This window comes from Parasteatoda tepidariorum, chromosome 2 (assembly GCF_043381705.1).
Source record: "Parasteatoda tepidariorum isolate YZ-2023 chromosome 2, CAS_Ptep_4.0, whole genome shotgun sequence".
NCBI classification, from domain to species: domain Eukaryota; kingdom Metazoa; phylum Arthropoda; class Arachnida; order Araneae; family Theridiidae; genus Parasteatoda; species Parasteatoda tepidariorum.
Genome location: NC_092205.1, coordinates 5,286,083 through 5,309,227, shown reverse-complemented (window position 1 = coordinate 5,309,227; position 23,145 = coordinate 5,286,083). Strand labels below are relative to the sequence as shown.

General features: G+C 29.3%; 1 protein-coding gene and 1 long non-coding RNA gene across 2 annotated transcripts in view; one reads left to right on the top strand and one right to left on the bottom strand.

Moving 5' to 3' along the window:
* The first annotated feature begins 3,675 nt into the window (after nucleotides 1-3,675).
* LOC107442220 (ankyrin repeat protein mann-cup) lies at nucleotides 3,676-11,871 on the top strand. The gene has a single exon (XM_016055721.3). The coding sequence runs from the start codon at nucleotides 3,830-3,832 to the stop codon at nucleotides 5,795-5,797; it is 1,968 nt and encodes a 655-aa protein (XP_015911207.1). The 5' UTR covers nucleotides 3,676-3,829; the 3' UTR covers nucleotides 5,798-11,871.
* Nucleotides 11,872-12,931: 1,060 nt separating this feature from the next.
* The window catches only part of LOC139424927 (uncharacterized), a 59,240-nt gene continuing 49,026 nt past the window's right edge, over nucleotides 12,932-23,145 (bottom strand). The window contains exon 3 of the long non-coding RNA XR_011636046.1: nucleotides 12,932-13,468. This is a non-coding gene — a long non-coding RNA (uncharacterized lncRNA). The remainder of the gene's footprint in view (nucleotides 13,469-23,145) is intronic.

Sequence of the window (23,145 nt, the reverse complement as noted above, 5' to 3'; positions counted from 1 at the left end):
TATGCTCAATATGTTTCTTCACAATATGCTTGATTTAATTTGCATGTTGTTTACCTAAATTGAAGTGAATGGATTTAAAATTTAAAATGTTTTTTTCTTCTATGTTTTCAATATAACGAAATTCTTGAATTTTACTGATTGCTGAATAAAAACAATTCTGTGTACTTTTTTCATCCAAAATATAAAGAATACTATGCAAATAAGTTTGAAACCTAAATTGCATTTATAAATTTTAAATATAGTTGTTGTATAGTTTTCGCTTTCTCATATTGTTATAAAAGTTCACAAGTAGAAACATTAGACTAAATAGTGACGAAGGGCAAAGTAAGTCAACGTTCATATACTAAAACAAAATTTACTTTTTTGTTTTCAATCGAACCTATATTTTTATAAATTGATACCGAAAAATAATGAGAAAATTTTTTAAAATGTGAAAATATGACTTTAATTAATAATTTCAAATGCATGACAGTAATTATTCATTATTGCTCGAAAAAAACTAAGACAAGTTATTTTTAGAGTGCTATGACTTAACAATTATTTTGTATTATATAGTGAACGCTGTGTATGGCAATTTTAATTAATTTGAGTTCAAAAAATTTACCGAAATGTAAGTCAATGATCCAAAATTTCATAATTAATTTTATTTTTATTTTTAATGAATCCAATGTATTTTATGCTTTGATTGGATTTTCCATTGAATGGTTTTTAGTGGACCAAAGTAGAAAAATTGTTTCTGAAAAATTTTAAAATGAATATTCAAAATTCAATGCATTTCAGTTGGAAAAAAAATCTAAATTTTTTTTAACAATTCATTTATATATTATTTATTTTTACGGAACTCATCACAAATTTTTTTTTCTTCCTGAAATGCATATTTTAATTTTAATTTCAGAAATAAGGAAAAGTGCTTATAACACGGGTCATTAACCTCCGAATTTTCAAATTCAACTTTCTCATTTTTTAAAAAATTACGATATTTTATTATAAGAGGATGTTAGAGATAAATAAATGAAAATTAACCAATAAATGAATATTTAGATAGAATTATAAATGAGGAAGATAAGGCATTTTCTCAGAAAATTGGGAAAATGCTAACTTGTGCAATTAGTGAAATTTAAGTTAGAATTAAAAAAATTTTATCTAACAATATAGCTGATTCTGATCTATTTCTTCCTAGTTTTTATTTTATAAATAATATTATTTATTGATAGAGTAACATTTAATTTAAATTTAAGTAAAAGAAATATACTTGTTAGTTCGGAAACACTATCTCTCAAGTTTATTGACCCTATCGTAAAACGGAAGTATTAAAACATATACATCCAAAGTTACGAAGATAAAATTTAAACAAAGATGGAATTTACTTTTATTTCAAACAAAAAATCGCTTATTTATTTTTTATATATTTACTAAAGCCTATAGTTAATTAATTTATTTTTGAGATTTTTTTTTCCTCCACAGTGTTTGCAACTTAATAAAAGAGCTCATTAATGTCCAAATAACTTTAGAAATTTTCCCTCCTTTCCAACTATTATAATTACTACTATAAAAAGGAAAAATGATTTTTATGTACTTGTAATTTTAAAAAAAGTAAAGAAAGAATCGATGAGAAACCGATTTTGAAAACTTACAGCTTTTGAAATCGTTTGCTAAAAATAGAATCGTTTTATTTATCTTTGCACTTTTAAATTTTGTTTTCGGAAATAAGATGAACCGGAATAGTTAATTATGATTATTTTTTAACTTGTAGATTTGAATTATGACAACTTCTTAACTTTTATATAAAAAAATTACATAGCCATTAACTTTATAACAATTTGTTGAGTCAGAATTGAACTTATAATTGTCCAACAGAAATTTATCATTTCGAAGGTCATTCACCTCCGCCTAAGCTATATAAAAATCTAGCAGATTTGGTTTCGGTCAAGATGAAAATACCTGTCACAAGAGCTATATACGCCCCTGACCTTAAGTGTCTGAAGCAGATGTTACTAAAGTGAGGGGCCCCTGAGATTTCGAGTTTCAAAAGGTTCGCAATATAACATTAGGATGAAAAGATAAAGATTCGAGAAGAGAAAGAACAGATGTTGTATGTTTAGGATTCATTAAGTAAATTTGATACTCACATGTGTATGTATAAATTTATAAAAGATATGTTTCTAAGAGCAATTATTAAAAAAAAATTTATAAAAATTTGCATAATTGTTTTTTTTAAAAATAAAATCATGCAAGATTTCATAGATAAAAAAATAACTATCGCATATAATTCGATTAATTTATCGGAATGAATAGGGATTATAAATTTCCAGAAAACGTCTAATCATTTAAATGATTGACTGTTTTGATAAATATGTGAAAAATAGATTAAATTGTGATACTAATATGTAATACACAACGTGATCTTTATTTAATAAATTTGATAAAACTGTGATATTTATTAATTTTTAGCATTCATTTTATGATAACCATGACTTTTTATTTATTGGTATAATTTTTTCTAGATAAGTTAGCAACGATAGATGAATTTTTTTTTACTACTAATATTAAAAGTGTATACTTCGTATACTGGAATATACTGGTTCCGTGATGAGTTAGCAATTGAAAGAATATACTTTTAATTGTGCATTTTAGAATTAAAACCAATTAAATTTTGTCTCATTAGTATAAAACTAATTCGTGAATTTTCGAACCAAACTGATGGAGAAAAAATTCAACAATTTGTGTTTCGTATGTTACAGTTAAAATTTTAAAGTACTTTTATTAATGGGAAAAAAAGGATTAGGCTAGTGCATTAAACAGTTTTTTTCTCAAAAGGTTAAAAAAAAAAAAAAAAAAAAAAAAAAAAAAAAAAANAAAAAAAAAAAAAATAGTTTTTAAATTTATAACTCCTCCATTTTGTATGTTTAATATTTACGAGACTAAATTATGTATAAAAAAATAATAAATATAACTTGAATAAAATAGTGAATATTTAACAAATTCTATTTTCCTTTTCTCTTAGTTAGCACACGGATTAAATTTAAAAATCGAAGGCAAAGTCATCAAACATTCTATTTGGGGAATTTTAATTCGTATAACTAAACTGAAAGAGAATAAATTTTAATTAAAATTAATAAAGTTTGGGAAAGTATTTAAAATATTTGAAGACTAGATGCTTGACTCAATATTAGAAAGAAAGCCTCAAAATTTCTCAGCAAATAAATTCTTTTATTAATTGAATTATTTCTGCTCGACTATAAAGTGTTAATTTAATTTGCAACTAAAATTATCTTAAAGAGAAAAACAAAAAATATAAACCCTTGGAGTTGTTAAGAAAATGAGTAATCAATTAATTCATCTAAAACACGCCTTATTTTACAAATTAAAGAAAGAAATGTGTATATTAAAATAAATATAAATCTGGAAATGTTAATTAAAATAAATATGATTCATGAATTTATTAAGAGATAATTTCTTATACCGAGCTAGAAATATTTATTGATAAAATTATAACAAATTTAAAGAATTTGGGCCTGATTAAAATAGTGATAAAAATTGGCCGTCTCTGATGCAATTTTTCAACTCAAAACCAAACGAAAGAATAGAAAAAATATTTCTTTTAAAAATACAACCGGATTTACGTCATGCGAAGGGCATGCGCAGTTTTTCATTTAGAGGCGTCGGCTGCGTGACGTTTCAACCAATGGGAGGAAGTTTCCGCTCTTGGTAAATGGCGATCAGGTTTTTCTACGTTGATGTAATATTTACACTCTCACTGTGTGACAGGTTCGCCTAAGAAGCAGATGTAAATTGAAATTGATGTGCTGTGATCTATAATCTAGGCTACATGCAATGTGATCAAGTATCAGGCCTTTCCACGATGCCTACTTCGTGGATTAAGGGTAAGTCTGATCTTACCGCCCAGAAAGAATTAACCTTCACAGAACTTCATACGGAATGCCGTCTTGCTGCACCAGGCTCTCGACTTTCTTATTCCATACGGAGCAAATTAGAACGATTTTTACCCCACGAACGATTTGAAATAGTATCTTATACTCGTGAAGGCTGTGCTCCTCTGTTTATTGCGAGTAAAAAAGGTAATGTAGAAATAGTGGAATATCTTATTGAAGTATGTGGTGCAAGTGTGGAACAGCGAGGAATGTATGAGGTGCCAGACGATAGATCCAAACACTACGTAACCCCGTTATGGTGTGCATCCGTCGCTGGTAAACTCAGTGTTGTTAAGTGTCTAGTGGAACATGGTGCCGATGTTGATAGTGTTTCTGATACAGGATCTACCCCAGTGCGATCTGCTTGTTTTATGACTCATTATGAAATTGTTGTGTATCTAGTGACTAATGGTGCAAATATTTTAAAGCCAAATTTCAACGGAGGTACATGTCTTATCAATTCTGTGCAAAGTGTTCCGCTGTGTGAATTCCTCATTAGGAAAGGAGCCGATGTCAATGCTCAAGACATACAACTCAAAACTGCGCTGCATTATGCAATACAGGAGCACCGCATTGATACAGCAAAATTACTCTTGGAGAATGGTGCAGATCCATTGATCAAAAGCAGATATGGAGATGATGCTCTGCAGACTGCATGCCTCAAAAGTGCCACCCACGTATTTGATTATCTAATTGACAATTATACTTATTCTAGAGAACGCATCGCCGAAGCTCACGAGCTGATGGGAAGCACTTTCCTTGAAGAGCATCACGATATCAGGAAGGCATTGCATTATTGGCGTACAGCGCTCATGTTGCGGTACGAGAACCCCATCGAGCGCCTCGAAAAGCCGAAAACCTTTCGTAAAACCGTGTATCTATATGCGACAGAGTTTACCACGATGGAAGAATTAGAAAATTTGGTCCTAGATCTCGATCAGATGCGAATGCAGTCCTTAATTATATGTGAAAGAATTTTGGGGCCTTTGCATCGAGACATGATTTTCCGCCTGATGTATCGAGGCGCTGCCTACGCGGACAGCCTCCAATATTTGAGATGCATCGACCTTTGGAAGTATGCCCTGGATTTAAGAATTCAAAAAGACACTTTACTGCACAGTGAAGTATGCTTTGCGGCTCAGGCACTCGTCAGACTTTTCTTAGATCTTTACGAAAAGAATTACAGCGGCGTGCTTCGAGAGAAAGTGGAATTTCAAGACGTTGTCGATTCCATAAGACTGGTGTTCTCTTATTTTCCCGAAGCCAGGCGACTGATAGACGCTAAACCTTTATACAAAAGACATTTAGAAAATTTTGACAAAGTGTTAAGGGTTATGTCTCATCTTCTGTATGTTCTACATGTCATTCCTAAGACAGATGAACAGTTAAATCAAGCTCGTCTTATAATTAATGAAGTCCTGGTGAGTGATCCGCGCGGTTCTTCGGGTGAATCTTTATTGCATATGGTCGTATCCAAGTCCAACGCAATGAAATCGACCTCCATATTCGACGATCCCAGTTCAATTTTCCCTGATCCCGATATTACTGAAATGTTCCTACAGTGTGGTGCAGATGTGGATTGCGTTAATCATAATTTAAGTACGCCTTTGCACGTGGCGTCCCTACCATTGAATTTTCATCCGCAGGTAGTCGAAGTGCTCCTGCGTTACGGAGCTCACATAGATCGTAGGAATAGCAGCGGTCACCATCCACATCAGTTGCTACAGAGTATACCAGAGTGTGGTGTAAATCATTTGAATTATATCTCTTTAAAGTGTTTAGCAGCACGTAAGGTGATGGAAAAACAAATTCACTTTTTAGGCGAAGTTCCTGTAGGTTTAGAAGAATTTATTAGGATCCATTAATGAATTTTAATAGTGGCTCAAGTTTTTTAATTTTGAGAGTATATATGTATAGATTTTTTTAAGTACAAATTATAGAGGATATATATTATGTGTACATAAAAAAAAATTATTGAAAGTGTTCAGTATTGTTTTAGGAAGATTACTAAACTTATGGAGGAAAAAAAAAATGATGTGTTTTCGTACTAAAAGCAATAGGGTTGTTCCACCATTTACAGATGTCATATTTGCAGAAAAATGGTGAAGAAATTTTTTTCCTCTTAACAGAACAGGTTCTCTTTCTTAAAAAAAGAAGAAAAAATTATCAGCTCTAAAAATTTTTCAGAAAAAAGTCTTTTGAACAAGTTTATAATAGCTACTCTAATTTTTAGAGCTGACTTTTCAAATTAAAACCTGAATGTTACTGGCATAAATGCTACACAACATAGTCTTCGATTTGCAACACCTATTTTTTTTCCAAAATTTTTTAAAAAGTGATATAGTGTTAATAAAAATTAATGTAAGACACCAAAACTTATTTTCACAAAAATCATTAGAAATCCTCAAATTTTTTTTTATGAGTTATAATTTTTTAAAATCTGCAAGGATGACCTTCCTTAATGGTGGACTTACCCAATAGTAGTTTAAAATGTTTCATAATTTTGCTTTGTTGTCATTTTTTTAGTGATGCTCTGTTATACTCAATATTTTCAACCAGTCATTGACAACAGCCTATCTTAATATTTAATGGTTATAATAAATATTTTTTTGTGATGTTATCAGATACTGAGCATCATTGAGAAGTTAATACAGCAATATTTTTAGCGCTGAAGAAATAATAGTGATAACAATTTTAGTGGTGAATTCTTTATAATAGGTCTAGATCTAGAAATAAATAAAATTGCAAACTTCTCCTTTTTGTTTATAATTATGATCAAATATGTAAATGTTTGCATATACTCTTTCTCCATAAATCATTTCTGTTATTTGGTTATAATTATCAGTTCATGGTAATGTTTACTTGATCATTTCGCAAGGGTTGTTAAAGAGTAAGAATTTTAAAATTGAATTGCATAATTTGTTTCTTATTGTTCCTAGTTCTGAATTTTTATAGTTTTTGTTCGAAGTTCCTTAAATGAGTTGAACAACACACAGAAAAAGACAAGGAAATAAATTGAAGCTATTTTATTTTAACAAAAGAAAAGTTTCAGTGGTTTTATTGCTATTTTTTGATTTGAACAAAATGTTTTGTTTTACTTTTCTATTCCAAATATATGGTATATTTTAGTTAATTATATATTTACTTATATCTACAATGCATGCTTTGTTTTTTTTTTTGTTGAAAAATTATGTCTTTTAATGAATTATATCGAGAATTCTGGCTAAGAAATTGTGCTACCCAGGGTGTGAAAAGTAATTATTTATATGAATACAGAAGTTTAAAATGGAGAGCTAGGTATAGTATGCTCATATGGTATCATAAATGGAGACAACCCACTTTGAAATATGAAAGGTTAAGATATTTAATCAAATTTACATCATGTTGATTTCTAGCTCTTTTGTAGATTAAAAAAGTAATTTTTTTTCCTTGTTAATTTTTTTTTAACTCAATTTTGAGTGAGGCATACATTAAAATGTTTAAAAAAAATTTAATGTAAAGAATTTTTCTCTAAAAATCATGAACTGAAATGTAAACAAAAATTTGACTTAATTATTATTAAAGTTTTAAGAAAAGATTAATTTTTGTATGCAAGGTAAATTATTCTAAGCATTTTTTATGATAATATATTTTTTTATTAATTCCTATCATTTGAAGTAATGGATTATTCACCGATGTTTATATTCTAATAATCTTATTATTATGGGGTTAATTTAACTGTTCCTAATTATTTTATCAGCATATAGTATAATGAAACTGATATTTTTTTATAAATTGCATATTAATAGATATTTCTTAATGTAGCTAAAATCTAAAATGAATAAATAATTAATAGTCATAAGTATAAATAAAATTTTAATTAAGATTATTTTGTATATATATATATATGTGTGTCTGTGTGTTCAATTAAAAATTCACTGATAAATCAAAATAGCTTTTTTACTTGTTCAGTTCCTATTTGGTGCTTTGATTTTCTTGTTGTTTTTCTTATGCAAGCTTTATTTTACTAAGAATTAATAACTTTATCTAGGCACATTTTTTGCTGCACAGACTTCAGTTCAAATTGTTTTGGTACACTTAATAAAGAACACTCTTATAAAACTTATCTATTAAAATTAATTAAATAAATTGACTTTGCTTAATTGTTTTACTTAAACTACCATCTGCTGCCTTTTTAGCCAAAAAAAAAATCTTAATTATTTTAAATTAATGAATTTTGTTTAAAAGTATAGAACCTGTGGGTTATCTTATGTCTTTTTTCTCATTTATATTATAGTATGTTTCATGTTATTCATTGCTTTATATGCATAGGGCCCCTAGATTTAAGGAATGAAGGAAATTAAATTTTGTCTTTAAGTGTGATTTGATTATTTGAAGTAAAAATCTGCTGCATGTAATTTGTATTGCTTAACACTCAAAGCTTTAGTCTGGGCTTATTCTGAGTTTTTAGCTATGAAAAAACTGGTTTTTTGGCAGGAAAGAAAACATTGAATGAAAGTATATTTGTTGACATTTCAAAAGCTGAGTCAGTTAAGTGACACTAATTCTAAATTTACTTCTTTTTGTGACTGTAGAAATTTTTACTTTTTTTTAAAAAAAAATTCTTAATACAATTAATCTGCAAATACATTTCATTCTGAATATTAAAAATTGAAACTAGATTTAGTATTTTAACTTTGCTCTTACTTTTTTAAAGTATGTGGTGGTTATCTGTTGCAAAGACAATTTGTTTTAGAATAGAAAACATGTTTTGTATGTTACAATAAGTCATAAGCAAGAGCTATTGTTTTAAGGAGGTTTTAAAATTAATGTATGCATGTTAAAATGTGTCAAAAGATTTTATGTATTTTAGTAAGAGTATGATAATTTTATTTATTTAACATAAATTAAAGCTATGATTGTGATGTTTGCAAAAGTGAATGAAGATAATTTAAAAATATCTTGCATTTTTTAATTTTACATCTTTCGTAGAAGAAAAGAAGGAAATGTGTACATTTTTACAAAAAATCATTGCAGTCATGGCCTTAATTATGGGTATTAATCATTCAAACTTTTATTTAATTTCAAAGAGGGACTTATTTACTTACTAATTTTTGGAGTGCCATATCATAATTATATTATTTGAACTATTTCATAGATAGTATATATTATATTTGAAGAGTTTTTTTTATTTCTATTTCAGATGAAATGAGATAATTATTTTGATTTATTTATAATAGAATTATTTTCTTGTATTTAGAATAGGCACCTTATAAGTTATTTTTATCAAGCATTACTTAAGGATGAAATATATTTTTTACAGGTTAGATATAGTTTATAAAGCTTCAAAAAAAAGTTTTTTTTTTATTTTTTAAATCTAGTGTTAAAATAAATATTGGCTATAAATGATTTTTTTTTTTCAAATGTTTTTTATTTTTCACCTCTTATTTACCGAATTATTTAAAAATTATCAAAAATGTGTCGAACTTTTTCTTTTGTTGCATTAAATATCTTTTTTAAACTTTGACAAATATTTTTCAGAAATTTTTTAAATTAGACTTACTTTACAGTATAAAATTTTATATTTAAAGTTTAACATTTAATACTTTGTTTTATACTAGTTGAAAATGTTAATGAATCAACAAAAAAATATGAAAGACTTGCAAAATTGATCAAGATAGGAAAGCTGAGAAATGAGGAATCTTAAAATGACATCTTTAAACGAAGTATTAACTAGATGGTATTCAACATCAAATAATTGTGTGTAACAAATTGGTAATTATAATCGGAAAGTCATTACTGGGACTGACGAGTTTTTGGCTGGGATGTTTTGTTTTGTTTCAATGCTGTATGGAAATAACATTAGTAGAACTTAAAAGTCCCGTTGGTTCATTCATAAAGGATCGATTAATGTGAAATGCGTTTTCTTGTTAAAAATTATGCTCCGAAAGCACTTTTAACATCCTGTGGCCGGCAATCCTTTTGTTAAGTTGTTTGCTATTTTCTTGTAAGATTACTCAAAATTTAGATTCTTACTGAATTTATGTCCGGAAAGAAAATATTTTTGTTCAACAATGCAATGTATCTACACAATATTCCTTGTTTGTGCCTAAGAAATATTTGATTAGTAAGAACTATATTAGTATATATTATCTAGTTATAAATAAAATTATTATTGATAGTTTTGTAATAAATAAATTCTAGGTATGGAGTTATAAATTGAAAAATAAAATTAATTCACATGTGAGGCGGTAATCAAGAAGGGGTGGCAAGAGGAATTATTGTCTGGGGGTGGGATTACTGGGGGTCATACCAAATTTTTTCAAAGACATAGTGTTTTTTAAGAAGAAAATGTGCAGAGAATTTTTTTATATCTATATAAGAACTACAATTTTGTTTAAAGAATTTTCAAATATTCTGCAAAATAAAAATAGGATTTTTCTGCTTTGCTAAAGGGGCTCGTTATAAGTTTTGTTCTTGAGCCCTTAAAACCTTTGTTCACGTGAAAATAACACAAAATTGTGCGGCTTATGACATTTTTGTGTAGATGTTTTAAAAAGTAAAATATTTAAATTTTTATAACTTAATAAAATATTTTTAGTAATAATCAAATTACAGAATATAGTTTTGTTTCCTTCAAAAAAAAATTTTTTTTTTTTAACTGTCAAGAAATTTTTGTTATTTATAAAAGATATGCATATTTTTGTTCAATTGTATTATTAATTGCATTTCGTTAATTGTATTTGATAAGTATTTTATATGGCGCTGTGTTGCTGTTAACAATTCAACATAGTTCATTTGACAACTGACATACTACAGTGAAACCTCTCGGTAGCGACCACTCTTCGTTCCATAGTAAAACGGTTGTTGATTTTAATTTTAGTCAGTGTCATGTTTTTGGTATGGAATTGCCACTCGTATGGGTCATAGAAACTGGATCGATTTATTAAATTTAGAGTCAACAAAAATGATCTATTTTAATAAAAACGAATTACCCATTATGAATGATAGAACTATTTTAAATAAATAAAGTTAAGTTTGTATTTCATTTTATATCATTAAGTTATTTACCTTGAATAAACTGAGAGGAAGTTCATTTGTTTGAGATGCTTAGTTTTTTCTAAAATAACTTTTTTCGAAATTTAACTTTCAACTCTAAAAATAAATCATTGATGGTATACTCTTCAGCTACTAATTTTTCAGACTGCAACATAAGAATGTAGATTTCTTTCAGAGATCATCAAATGAAACAAGTATTTTGAATGCATTTTAATCTACTTATTTGATGGTCTCTCTTAAAGGTTTGCTTCAATACAAAATTTATGGAAAAATTTCAGTGTCTCCCAAAAGTGGTCGTCAATAGAAAGGTGGTCCTTCATGGAGGTTTCACTTTATTAGTGAAGGAGAATGAAAATATTCTCTATAATAAAAATTCCAAAATTTTTTAAAGTATTGAGAAAGAAACCTGAACACCTTATATATGTCATACAATTATGCTGCTGCTTGATGTTTTTCTTGAGAAAAATGCCTAATGTTCAATATAGGTTTGCCATTTAATATTCTCGATTTTTCTTAACAAGATTATATATGTTTATTCTCTTGCATAAGATAGTTGCAAATCTCATAATAAATAAAAAATTTATGCAGTATCACTAAAATTTTCTGTTTTAAAAGCTATTTTCTATTGGCAGTCATCAAATATTTTATGATATGCTTTTGGGTCTATTGAGAAAATGTTGCAAAAAAAAATAATGAACACCAAATTTCTGGTGTTTATGATTGAGTTTGTTTTTAAAACTGTCTCTGACTGTGATGTTATGTCTTTTACTTTCATCCTGGATAACCTTGCTACTATTTATATTTGTAATTCCACTGATCAGTTTGAAGCCTTGTCATAATGAGAGTGTGATAATTTCATATGAAATGCAAATCATTAAAAACTTATGCTTTCAACTTTTAATTTTTCTTGTCTCAAATTTTCTAGCCATTTAATGTATTTGTTTTTGTTTTTTTTATGCAACACAATTTTTGATATCCTTAGTTCTTCGTTCACAGAATATGGGGGAACAACTGCCTTTATAAGAAACTAAATATAGCGAATGTATCCCAAATATAAGTGCAGAACCCGTTATCCGGAAATCAGAAAACCAAAAAACCGGAACGAAATTCGATACATTTTCTCGCCATTTAAAGAAAAAAAATTTTTCCTCGTAAGATTTTACGATTTTTCTTTCTTTTTTTAAAGATGTTTACCTTACCATCATTTTGGAAATAATCATTAGTGTATTACTTCATCGTTTTTTCTTATTTTTAAGATTATTTCCAATTTTTTTTTTTCTTTTTAGTTGGGTTTAACAATAAAAAAACGGCTTTTTGTAGCGATTCAGAAAACCGGAAAAATCAGTAATCCGGAATAGCGACCGTTCCGGATAATCGGTTCCCTAGGATTTCTAAATATATATGTTACCGTGAATGGCCGAAATCAAAAGAATGTCGACTCTCACCGGTGAATGTCAACAATCACATAATCGCTTTGGTGAATGTCCGCAGCACTATTTGTTATATCCGATTTGATATTAATTTATGCGTTGATATCATTATATTGATTCGATATTCTAATTATCTGCTGAGGATAAACATCAGTGTTTGCAGTTTTAGAAAAGCTTTGATGTAGGGCATACCGAGAAAATGTATACCAGGCAGTGGCACTTAGCTTGACTTTATATATATTTCGGACATGAACCAAAGTGGCTATGGTGGAAGTCAACAACCACGCATTTCGGTTATTCACGATTATTAGAGTGACCAAGCTCTGGACACAGGGAAAATCTACAATCAACTCTGGATTCTCGTGTAATACGCAATGTGGCACCAATAATTACACAACAATTCCCTATGAGCGTGATGCTGTCCATTGAGCATTGAAACTAATAACCAATTATATCTGGTATTTTATTAATATTTAGGTAATAATTAGAGCCCGGATTTTGATGACCTAAAAAATCTCAACTAATGCCCTTAAAAAGTGCAAAAAATGCCCTTAAAAAGGGCAAAAAATGCCCTTAAAAATGCAAAAATTGCGCAAAAAATGCCTTAAATAAAGTAAAAATATTGAATTAAAAAAATGTTTTGCTCTTTAAAATTATTATGAGTCATTTAAAAAATATAAAGCAATGCAATACTTGTTCTACGCTCATTAAAGTTTGAAAAATATGTTTTATATCCTAAAATAACAAAAAAAGGAAAATATATTGACACCAAAATATTTTTATTTTGTATAGAAACTTTAATGGATATAACAACTTCCATCTCATAATATTACTAAATATCAGAATTACATTGGATTATTAAATGTTTTTTGATAATTTGAAATGTAAACGAGCGTCTCTTGTCTGAAAGTAAATTTTCATTCCTGCAGAAGCTTCTTTCAACGTCTACTGATGTTATAGGTGCGTACTTGAAAAAGACGGTTTCATTTACTTACAATTCTTCTTCAATTTGAAAAGATTTTGCTTCACCTTTTAATATTCTATAGATTTTCTTCATTGTTTGGAAGCCTGTGTAATAATGAAAATTGATAATAAATAGAAAAAATTAACAAAAAACTTTAAAAAAANAGATTTTGCTTCACCTTTTAATATTCTATAGATTTTCTTCATTGTTTGGAAGCCAGTGTAATAATGAAAATTGATAATAAATAGTAAAAATTGGTTTTTTCCCCAAAATTTAAAGAAAAATGCTCTAAAAGACAAAAAATGTCCAAAAATTCATAAAAATGCAAATGTCATCAAAATCCGGGCCTTAGTAATAATTTATTTATTTTTGTAGCTATATGCTGTAAAAAATAGTTCCTCTCGTAATTATGAAGTTTTCAATCGTATTAATATTTCTGTAGTTTGTGTAATCTAGGTAAGCATTTTTTTTTCTTTTGTAATTAGCTGCTCTAGAAAAATTATTCACGTAATTCAAAAATATTATTTCTAATAGTAAAATTTTTTTTTTGTAATTATCTGCTGTAAAAAATTCTCGTCACTTAAAAACGTTTCGAATCGTATAAGCATTTATATAATCGCACACCGGAACCCTAGGGTTCTGTGAAGGACTTAAAGGGTTCCACTAGTTGAGACTTCTTTTAAACCAGTTATGAATTTTTGGAACCTCTAATTATCTTTAGATCCAACCAGTGCTCCCCCATTTTTTTTATTCATCATCATAACGCAATTATAATTTGGGATTTTTAAGATAATTTGTTTAAAATTTATTTTACGCTTTACTGAGATGATCGCGGTGAATGTTTTTTTTTTCTTTTCGGAAAGGTCAGTTTCATAAAAAAAAAGCTTATTAATAAAAATTGGTCAGTAGCAGTTTTCAATGATTAAAAGTGTACAGTATCAAAAACAAGGATTGTATTAATTTTTTTTTAAAAATTGTTCAATTAATCTTTGTCAAAGTTTTTTTTTAAGGGGAGTTGAAAAGTTTTGTCTACAAAGTGGGCGCCGAGTCAAAAAAGGTTGGGCGCCCATGTTCTAGAACAGCAATTTCCTTTTTTTTTAGGCTACGGAACTCTCTAATGATCATGCTTATTTTGGCGGAACCCCGGCATTATAAAAAAAAAAAGTTCATTAGCAGCTGGGAACATGCTAAAATATAGAAAGCTACTAATTATTTTGAAAATATTAAATGTAAAGGAATGAAATATTTAAATTATGAATTTGTTATGTATGTATTTGCTGAAAATGATATAAATCAATTCAAAAAGGAACTGAGAGAGAATAGAAACGTAATTTTATCTTGATGAGTCATACTTATGGAATTTTTAATGTATACCTGTTTTTTTCAAAAGTTAAATGTATCGTTGCTATTTTTTTTTTTTTTTTTTAATTTTGATACTTTTTTTTATAGCCAATACATAAGTAATTTTATAGATTCAACCAACATACTAAAAGAGTTATGGATTTTTGATTGAATATAAATATGATAATTACTGGTTAAAAAAAGATTCGAACTATTGGAACCTCCGCGGAGATCCTTTTAGGAATCGCTCATCGTGTATGTAATAAGTTGGATATGGATTAGCAACATTAATTATACAAGTATGTCTCTATTGAATACCCACCCGCATTATTCTTGAGGAAGGAGGGGGGGTATAAACTTGAAACTAGACCTCGAATATGGTACACTTTTTTAACAGATCACGTGTTCACAAGGCTACAAGGTATACCTGTGGAAGAGCACGTGACGCTTTTTGGAATTCCGGTCGTTATTATTTAATTGTGACCGTGGGCGTGGATAGATATCGTAATTTATGCAATTTGAGCAGGTAGTAGAGACAACCATTTGCTTACCGTAACCCTAAACTCGTTTCCCTCAAACGTGTTTCTTCGTTTTCTAAATTGTAAATTAAATGAGTGACTCTTTCTTAAAATTAATGGGTTATTTGAAGTAACAATCGTTTGAATTTTACTTTGAAGATGGAAGCCTGATAATCGTAATATTCTCTAGACTTCGGCAGGCCGTTTCACTTTTTTAGACCCAGCATCTAATATACAATAAATATTTTATTCAATTTTATATTTTAACTGTTTGATGCAGAATTTTTATTAAACCTATTTTTCATTATTTTGTATTAATTTAAGTCAAAGTAAGTGAAAAATATTATGTTTAGAGTTTTCATAATTTATGGTTTTAAAAAGCAGCATGAAACACTTTTTCTGTGTTAAAAGTAAAATCTTCCGAACACGGCTCCCTTCCAAACAATAATTTTTAGAATTTGCAGTTTGTTGGATCTAAGATGTTTCTTTGCTCCAACAAACATTCCACCCATTTAACGTTTGAAGGAGGATTTTAAAAATGACATGGTTTAAAGTTGTGTAAAAATTTATTTACCTAACAAATCAATTTTTAACATCATTGAACTGAAATAAAAATAAAATAATAAATAGTAAAAAAAAAATTTAATGGAGTTTTCTTCGGATAAACAACATTAATCAGTGTTCGCAGAAAAAAATTCGATTTGTTTTACTCGTACTAGAGATAGCGAAGCGTGCATAAAGGAACATTAAGTGTTTTAAGCTTTCGATCGCTCTTTTTTTAGCTATTGAAATAATATCGCATTTTAAATATTCGAACTCTTTAAAATTCGATTCCTCAGGAACTATTCAACTGATTTTGCTCAAATTTTGAATTTTGCCATGTAAATTTACAAACTTTAAAATGACGTAAAAAATTGTATACCTTACGATTCAAAAGTTTTTCGACTATTATTTGATAAAATATTAAAAAATAATAAATATTTACTAATATTTATATTTTTTATGGAATTATTTTTGAATAAACGAGTTTTATGATTGCGTGGAAAATGTTTTCAATTCATTAAAAAAGAAACTCTCTAGATAAGGCAAAGTACGTAAAAAGGAAAATTAACATTAAAGGATCCAAGCTTCAGCTTTCCTGACTCAACTATTTCTCTGATTACGACTACCCCGTATGTTTTGGGGATCAGAATTTCGAATTCGTCGAAAAAATCATTCGTCGTTTATTCAGAGAAGGTTCGTTTTTCTGTCTGATAGCGTAACTTAAAATATCGTCTGCACTAATTATTAGCATATTTAGGTTAGGACCTAGAACCATTAAAACTGAGTGCTAGTACGTGATAATCCTATTATTGGGTCAAAAGTTATTTAGAGTTTTTCCCTTTTTATTAAGTACTGTATCTTGAAATAATGCATACATATATACTCGTCTAATATCAGAGTGAAATATGAAGAAAAAAAAAACTTTCTTTGGATTATGCGAAAGTTTAAATTCTCATTTAATTTACTTGCAATAGGCAGTACTTTAAAAAGGAAGTTTCACTGACGTCATTAAATTACGTCACTCAATTTTCAGAAGATATCGTTGCACTGCGTCATTATCTACTGCTGTAATCAGCTGATGTATCATGCATCTTCATCCTGTATCGGAGTAAAAATGTTAGATGAAATATGCATCCAATATATCTTATCGTAGTGAAAACGACCTCGATATACCTGACAGCTCGATTTTTACATGGCAGTTGATATTAAAGGTTGAAATCAAGAACAAAGTTTTTCGGCTATTTTGTATCTGATATAGTGTTTTTTTTCCCGGACACGAGGAAAATTTTTTGAAAACGATTTTTATCTACGGTTTCCACGTTATTTATTGGATTGATTCAGTCATTTTTAAAATTAGAACTTTTCTTGTGAACTTGCTGTTTTATCAAACGAAATTGAATCGAGCCTGAAAATTTATTTGATGTGGTTTTAAGTATAAGTTCTTTCCAAATTGTTAGAATTCGGTACTTGAACTAGAAGAAGAAGAACTCGGATGCCCACACATGTGACCTATGACGTCAGCGCCAGTTAATCTTTATCAGCAAGATGGAGAGTTGAAGTTGAGCTAAGTTTCTCTACATAAGTTAGAATGTTAATTAACGTGAAATTAATTAAATATAATGCCGTATCGCACATAGAATTTGTTGAAATAAAATTTTTTCTCGTCTACGTCTTTTACTTAACACAGATTTATTATTTGTTTATGTTTTTTATTGTAACGGTGATATATTTTTGTTTTGTGTACCTGGCAACTTCGATGCAGAATTAGTCGTAGCTGTATTCAGCAACTGAGCAATTGGGAGAGAGTAACGGAACGGGCTGGGATCTCTATACTTCGTTTATTAAATGCCCTCTCAGCCTCCCATGACATCCATATTCAGTGGATGCCCTCACACGTGGGTCTTTTTGGCAACGAACGTGCTGATCAGTTGGCAAAAGAAGGTACTTCCCTCCCAGTCTCTCCAAACACGGCCCTCACTTACTCTGAATTATATTCTATCCGCAAATCTAAAATTAATGAAGCTTGGCTTGTTCCACCGGATCACAGTTGGTATCCCCGCAAGCGTCCTGGAGGAGCCCTTGACTTTCAGGGTACACGTGCCGACCAAACCTCTACCTGTAGATTTGTCAGTGGGCATACTAAGAGCCTCACTTTCAGTGGACAAATTAAACTTTTTCCATCTTTTAAAAAGTGCAACTCCAGCGAGGCTAGTCCTCACCATCTACTTGATTGCCTGGATTTCACCATGGAAGAGGTTCTGGAGAGACCTCTCCTTTTCCTCGATTTTTTGAAGACTCACGGCCTCATGGATCTGGTATAGCTCCGCTGTCCCAGCTGGGATTGGAAACAACAACACACATTAGTTTTTGTATGTTCTGCATGGCTTCATACTTGTCTTTGTGTTAAGTAAGAAATACATAGTGAAAGAATTGAAATCTTTGTGAAAGAATCATTATGTATATCACTTAAGAGAATGGATACTTGACGGGCTTGGCTTACTGGAAATAGAATGGAAAGAACAGTCGCTAACGTAAGCAAATGCCACGCTTCAACAACCAATCATGATCGAGATACCCACACTACGTCACTTGCAGGTATCTCATTAAACTGCGAGTAATGTGACTAGGAGGTAATAAAAATATTATGTATGCATATTTTGGTGATTCTAAACCTCCTTCTCCTATAGGACAATATTAACAGCTATCACCAGCAGAATGGCGATTAAATATAGCAAATGGTGATTGAAAAATTGTTTGCCAACTTGGCGTTCTTTTTGACGAAAATGCACACCCTCAGCATTTTATTGTTATTTTTAATAAATATGGAATTGGTGTGAATATTTTATAACATACTGAAAATTATTTTATTCCACGCTTATTTCCTAAAATACTTCTCTTAAACAGAAATGAACCATAAAATATTTACGATATTTTGAGAAATGTTTCGAAAGAAATGTCTTCCATTACTAATATCAACACCTTTTTTTAAGCATTTAGTATTTTCAATTTTGAAAAAGTGGCTACTGCTAAACATGCTACAACTGGCCATTGGCCTGTAGCAAAATATTCTAAATTTGCCTAACTCTACCCCCTTAACAGCAGCAAAATATGCTAATCCTCTTAACTCTTTCTCTTATGCTTATGAAAGATTTTTTTAAAGTAATTTTTACCGGGGCTATTAACAATATAAACACTTAGTTTCAGATTATTTTAATTCGACGAACACCTCCCCATACTTCCACTTAAGTTCATCTGACATAACGAATAAAATATAATTAAATATTAAAAAACGTGCAAAAAACTACGTTTCTTTTTATCGAGAGCTATCAGATATCAATGATGTTATCTTAAAAAATTTTTTGACATAGCAGAATTATTTATTGTTTAAATTTAAACAAAGGCTAGTTGGCATAGAAACAATGGCAAACGATGAAAAAAAAAATATTTTTCGGAGGTCTCTTCCGAAAGATATAAATTGAAATTCTTGAACTCCCACTGTCAAAATTTCAGGACGATAATGTAATCAGTTCTCGAGTTATGAGACATACACACAAACTGTTCATTTTGTTAGTATAGATAAATTATTTTATTTAATTCAAAAGATGTCGATATAATTCAAATTCTTCATTCAAACTGTTCATTTTGTTATAGATAAATTATTTTATTTTATTCGAAATTCAAAAGATATCGATATAATTCAAACTCTTCATTTTGTTATCATATATAATTTTTTTTTATTTAATTCGAAATTCAAAAGATATCGATATAATTCAAACTCTTCATATTTTTATTATAGATACATTATTTTATTTAATTCGAAATTCAACTGACATCGATTCCCTTTAATTTTTTCAATAATTTCTGAAATTGTCAAGCATGTTTTACGAGTTCGTAAATAGTATTTTAAAAATTGGTTGGATATAATTTAGTTTATAAGGAGCTATCTAACTTGACCTTATTATTTGGAATGAAGAAAAAATATTTCAATAATTGCGACAATTGCCCTATATATTTTCCCCCGCCTGCATAACAACCCCTTAAATTATAACCTAGTTACGCTACTGATAAGATCGAAAGATATTTGAAATTGTTCGTTTTATTTATTATGCTATTTTATTTTCTTATTGACTGCATTTACGGTTGTTTTCATAATTGACTACAATTTTAACCATTCCAGATGCTGCCGGATAAAAGGGCTGATCATAATCTAATTTATTAGATAGTTATTTTGTACAAAAGCCGACTTATAATTAAAAAGCTTAGAGTAAGTCCCCAAAACTCCTTAAAATTAAGTAATGTTACCGAACTTTTAAAAACTTAGCATAGAATTATTCCGGAGGTTTAGCTCTTTTTTTAAAAATCAGTATAAGGGCTTGAGATTCTTCAAAGGCAAAGCCCTAACTGGCTTGATAAATCTCCAGAATGAAATTTTTGCATGCATGAACGTCTATTTCGCGTGTATATTAATGAAAATATATGAATGTCCCTTGTGTTAGTCTTTCAGGGGAAAAAATGGGAGTAACAACTTTTATTTAAATAAACACTTTATTTTAAGTGAAATCAATAGTATTAGGTATTAGTGGCATAAAAATATTGGGTGTTATTAAAAAGAAAATATTATTCTTTGATGGAATAAATGCAGAATATTATTATTATTCAGAATGTAGAACATTATAATGAGCAATAAATATTAAATTTACTGAATACGGTGCGCAAATAAATGAATAAACGGACCATCCCAAATAACTTTTGATCTAATGATCAGATCTTCACGTTCAAGAACTCAAACTTAATCTCTTGAAGGTGTGACCTCAATTATGCTAATTAATGAGTGCAGATGTTATTTTAAGTTACAAAATCAAGCACCAAAAGTTTTTTTTCTTCGAATGAACATATCTTTTTTCGACGGATTCGGATTTCTGATCTCCAAAATATAAAGGGTCAATCTGGAAAATATTGCCCCAATAGTTTGGTCAGGAGAGCAGTCTTAAGTTTGGATCCTTTAATGTTAGCTCTACTTGTTCACCCTATCTCGAGAAAGTTTTAAGTGAATTGAAAATTTTTTGCATGCAATTACAAAATTCGTTTAATCATAACACAAAATATAACTTTTAGTAAATATTTATTATTTTATTTTATAAAAGTACGGAGAATTGCCAATTTTACAATATTTTAAAGAATGAAATTTTAAATGACAAAATGCAACATTTGAGCGAAATTGGACGAATAGTTTCTGAGAAATTTAATTTTGTGTAGAAATTATTTTCTTCTGCTCAGTCATTGCGATAAGGAATTTTTTAATTAAAAATTAGCCTCATCCGGCGACCAGCTCGTCCGCCTTTTTAATTAAGTATCATTTAAAGTATTTCGAGTAATCGAGAGTAAAGACAATATGCAAATATAACTCATATTTCTCAATTGAGAGTGGATTTAATGTATGTATGTATGTATGTATGTAGTATGAATAAACGTGTTCACACTTTCAGAATTACATGTTCGCACTTTCAGAATCTTGGGTGTTTTAAGGAATTTTCCAAATTTGACGAAAATGAACTTAGGAGTTGACCTTTTATTAAAATGTTCATTGCAACATATGCTAAATTTTTTAACAAAACAAATTAGCTTAATGGCACTTTTAATGAACAATAAAACAAATTTGGAACTTTGAAAAATCAAACTGTGAAAATGGTGACCGATGCACGTTAAATCTGTCGAGTCACAAAGTACTCCATGCTCCCATAACAAATCAAAACCTCTGGGGGTACTGATCCAGGAGTTTCCTAGTCGTCTGGATTGGTTAAAAATGACAAGGCTACGGAGTTGAACATTAGTAGCCGTAAACCCAAAATTGGGTCGACTGTTCAACGACGGTTATAAAATGTAAAGGATATTAATGAGTAAAAATTTGAGTATTAAATTTAAGTGTCTTGAAACTGAAATGCCGTTTGGACGAATAGTACAGTAATTATAGCAACAAAAAAAAGGCGTTTATTCAGAAAAATTAATACCCAAGATATATTTATCAAAAAGCTTTGTTGTATTTTAAATGATACCTGAAAACTCCCTTACTCTTTTCGTACGCTTTCCCTCCCCCCCCTTTTTTTCTGAGGAAAATAGGGGTGATTTGAGGGGAAAACTGCATGCCTTCTTGACAAACAAGTGAGGCGTATTTTCATATATATTTTTTTTACGTTGAATTGAATGAAACCAATCCCGAAACGATCGGATTAATAGTTTTGAAGTTATAAGCGTTTTATAAACAAAAAGTACGAATTTGTACTTGTAAGTACGTATTTGCGCTTCTGATATTGCTATTAAACTAGTGCACTATGATACTCAGATTTCACGAAACTTTCTTCGTTTTTGACGAAACCTTTTTTTTAGTATATATACTCCGAGCGAACATTTCGTCAAAGTGACGAAATAACTATCGTCACCTCGAAAAAAAGAAGTTCGTCAATAGTGAAGAAATATTTCGCCATTAAAATTTTTTCCAAAAGGAAAACAAACAAAAAAACCTCGTAGTGCCTAATGTATCTAACTTTTATAATAATCACTTTATCGAGGGCACCCTATAGCTGGATCAATGTCGCCTTCATAACACAGAATTCGAGATCTCCCTAGAAAGAGGCCAACTTCTTGACCACCCTACAACCAGTTGACGTACTTCATAATTTTATCTTCTATCGTATCCTATTTTCTTTTCAGTATCTTCAAGAATTTTCTGTAACTTCATCCTAATTTCGTCATTCTAGTGAACTATCTCCCACAATGCACTACGATGAGGTTTTGAGTTGAGCTAACATTTTCATCTTACATTTGAAAGCCCGCGTTTCTTCACAAATCACGTGATTTCGTGCTGAAATGATTCTCAAAATGAACGAAATACTGCTCAATGATTACTGAATCGTCAAAAGTAAGAGTTTTATTTCTGAGAGTGTGAGACATTATTTCTTTGTGTTTTTTTCCCGCTGAACCGAATGAAACTCTACACAAGTTAATTGAACTAATAGTTTAAAAAAAAGTTGCAAGAATTTTTTATGTATGAAAATTATTACTTTTGGCTCATACTTATGTATGCACTTTACATTGCTATTCGGGAACTATTTGAACATGTAAGGTACATTTTACGATGTGATTTTTCACACAGAATCGGCTGTTTTCATTTGTGTTTGGCCTCATTCGATTAAATGAGAAAAAATATGTAGGAAACAATATCCAAATTGTCTATATAGCAATGTAAGATGAGTAAATAAATGAAAGTACAAAATTGCAATTTTTGTACATAAAACACTTATAACTTCCAAACTATTAGTCCGATTATTTCAGGATTGGTTTCATTCAATTCAGAGTAAATATATATATATATATATATATAT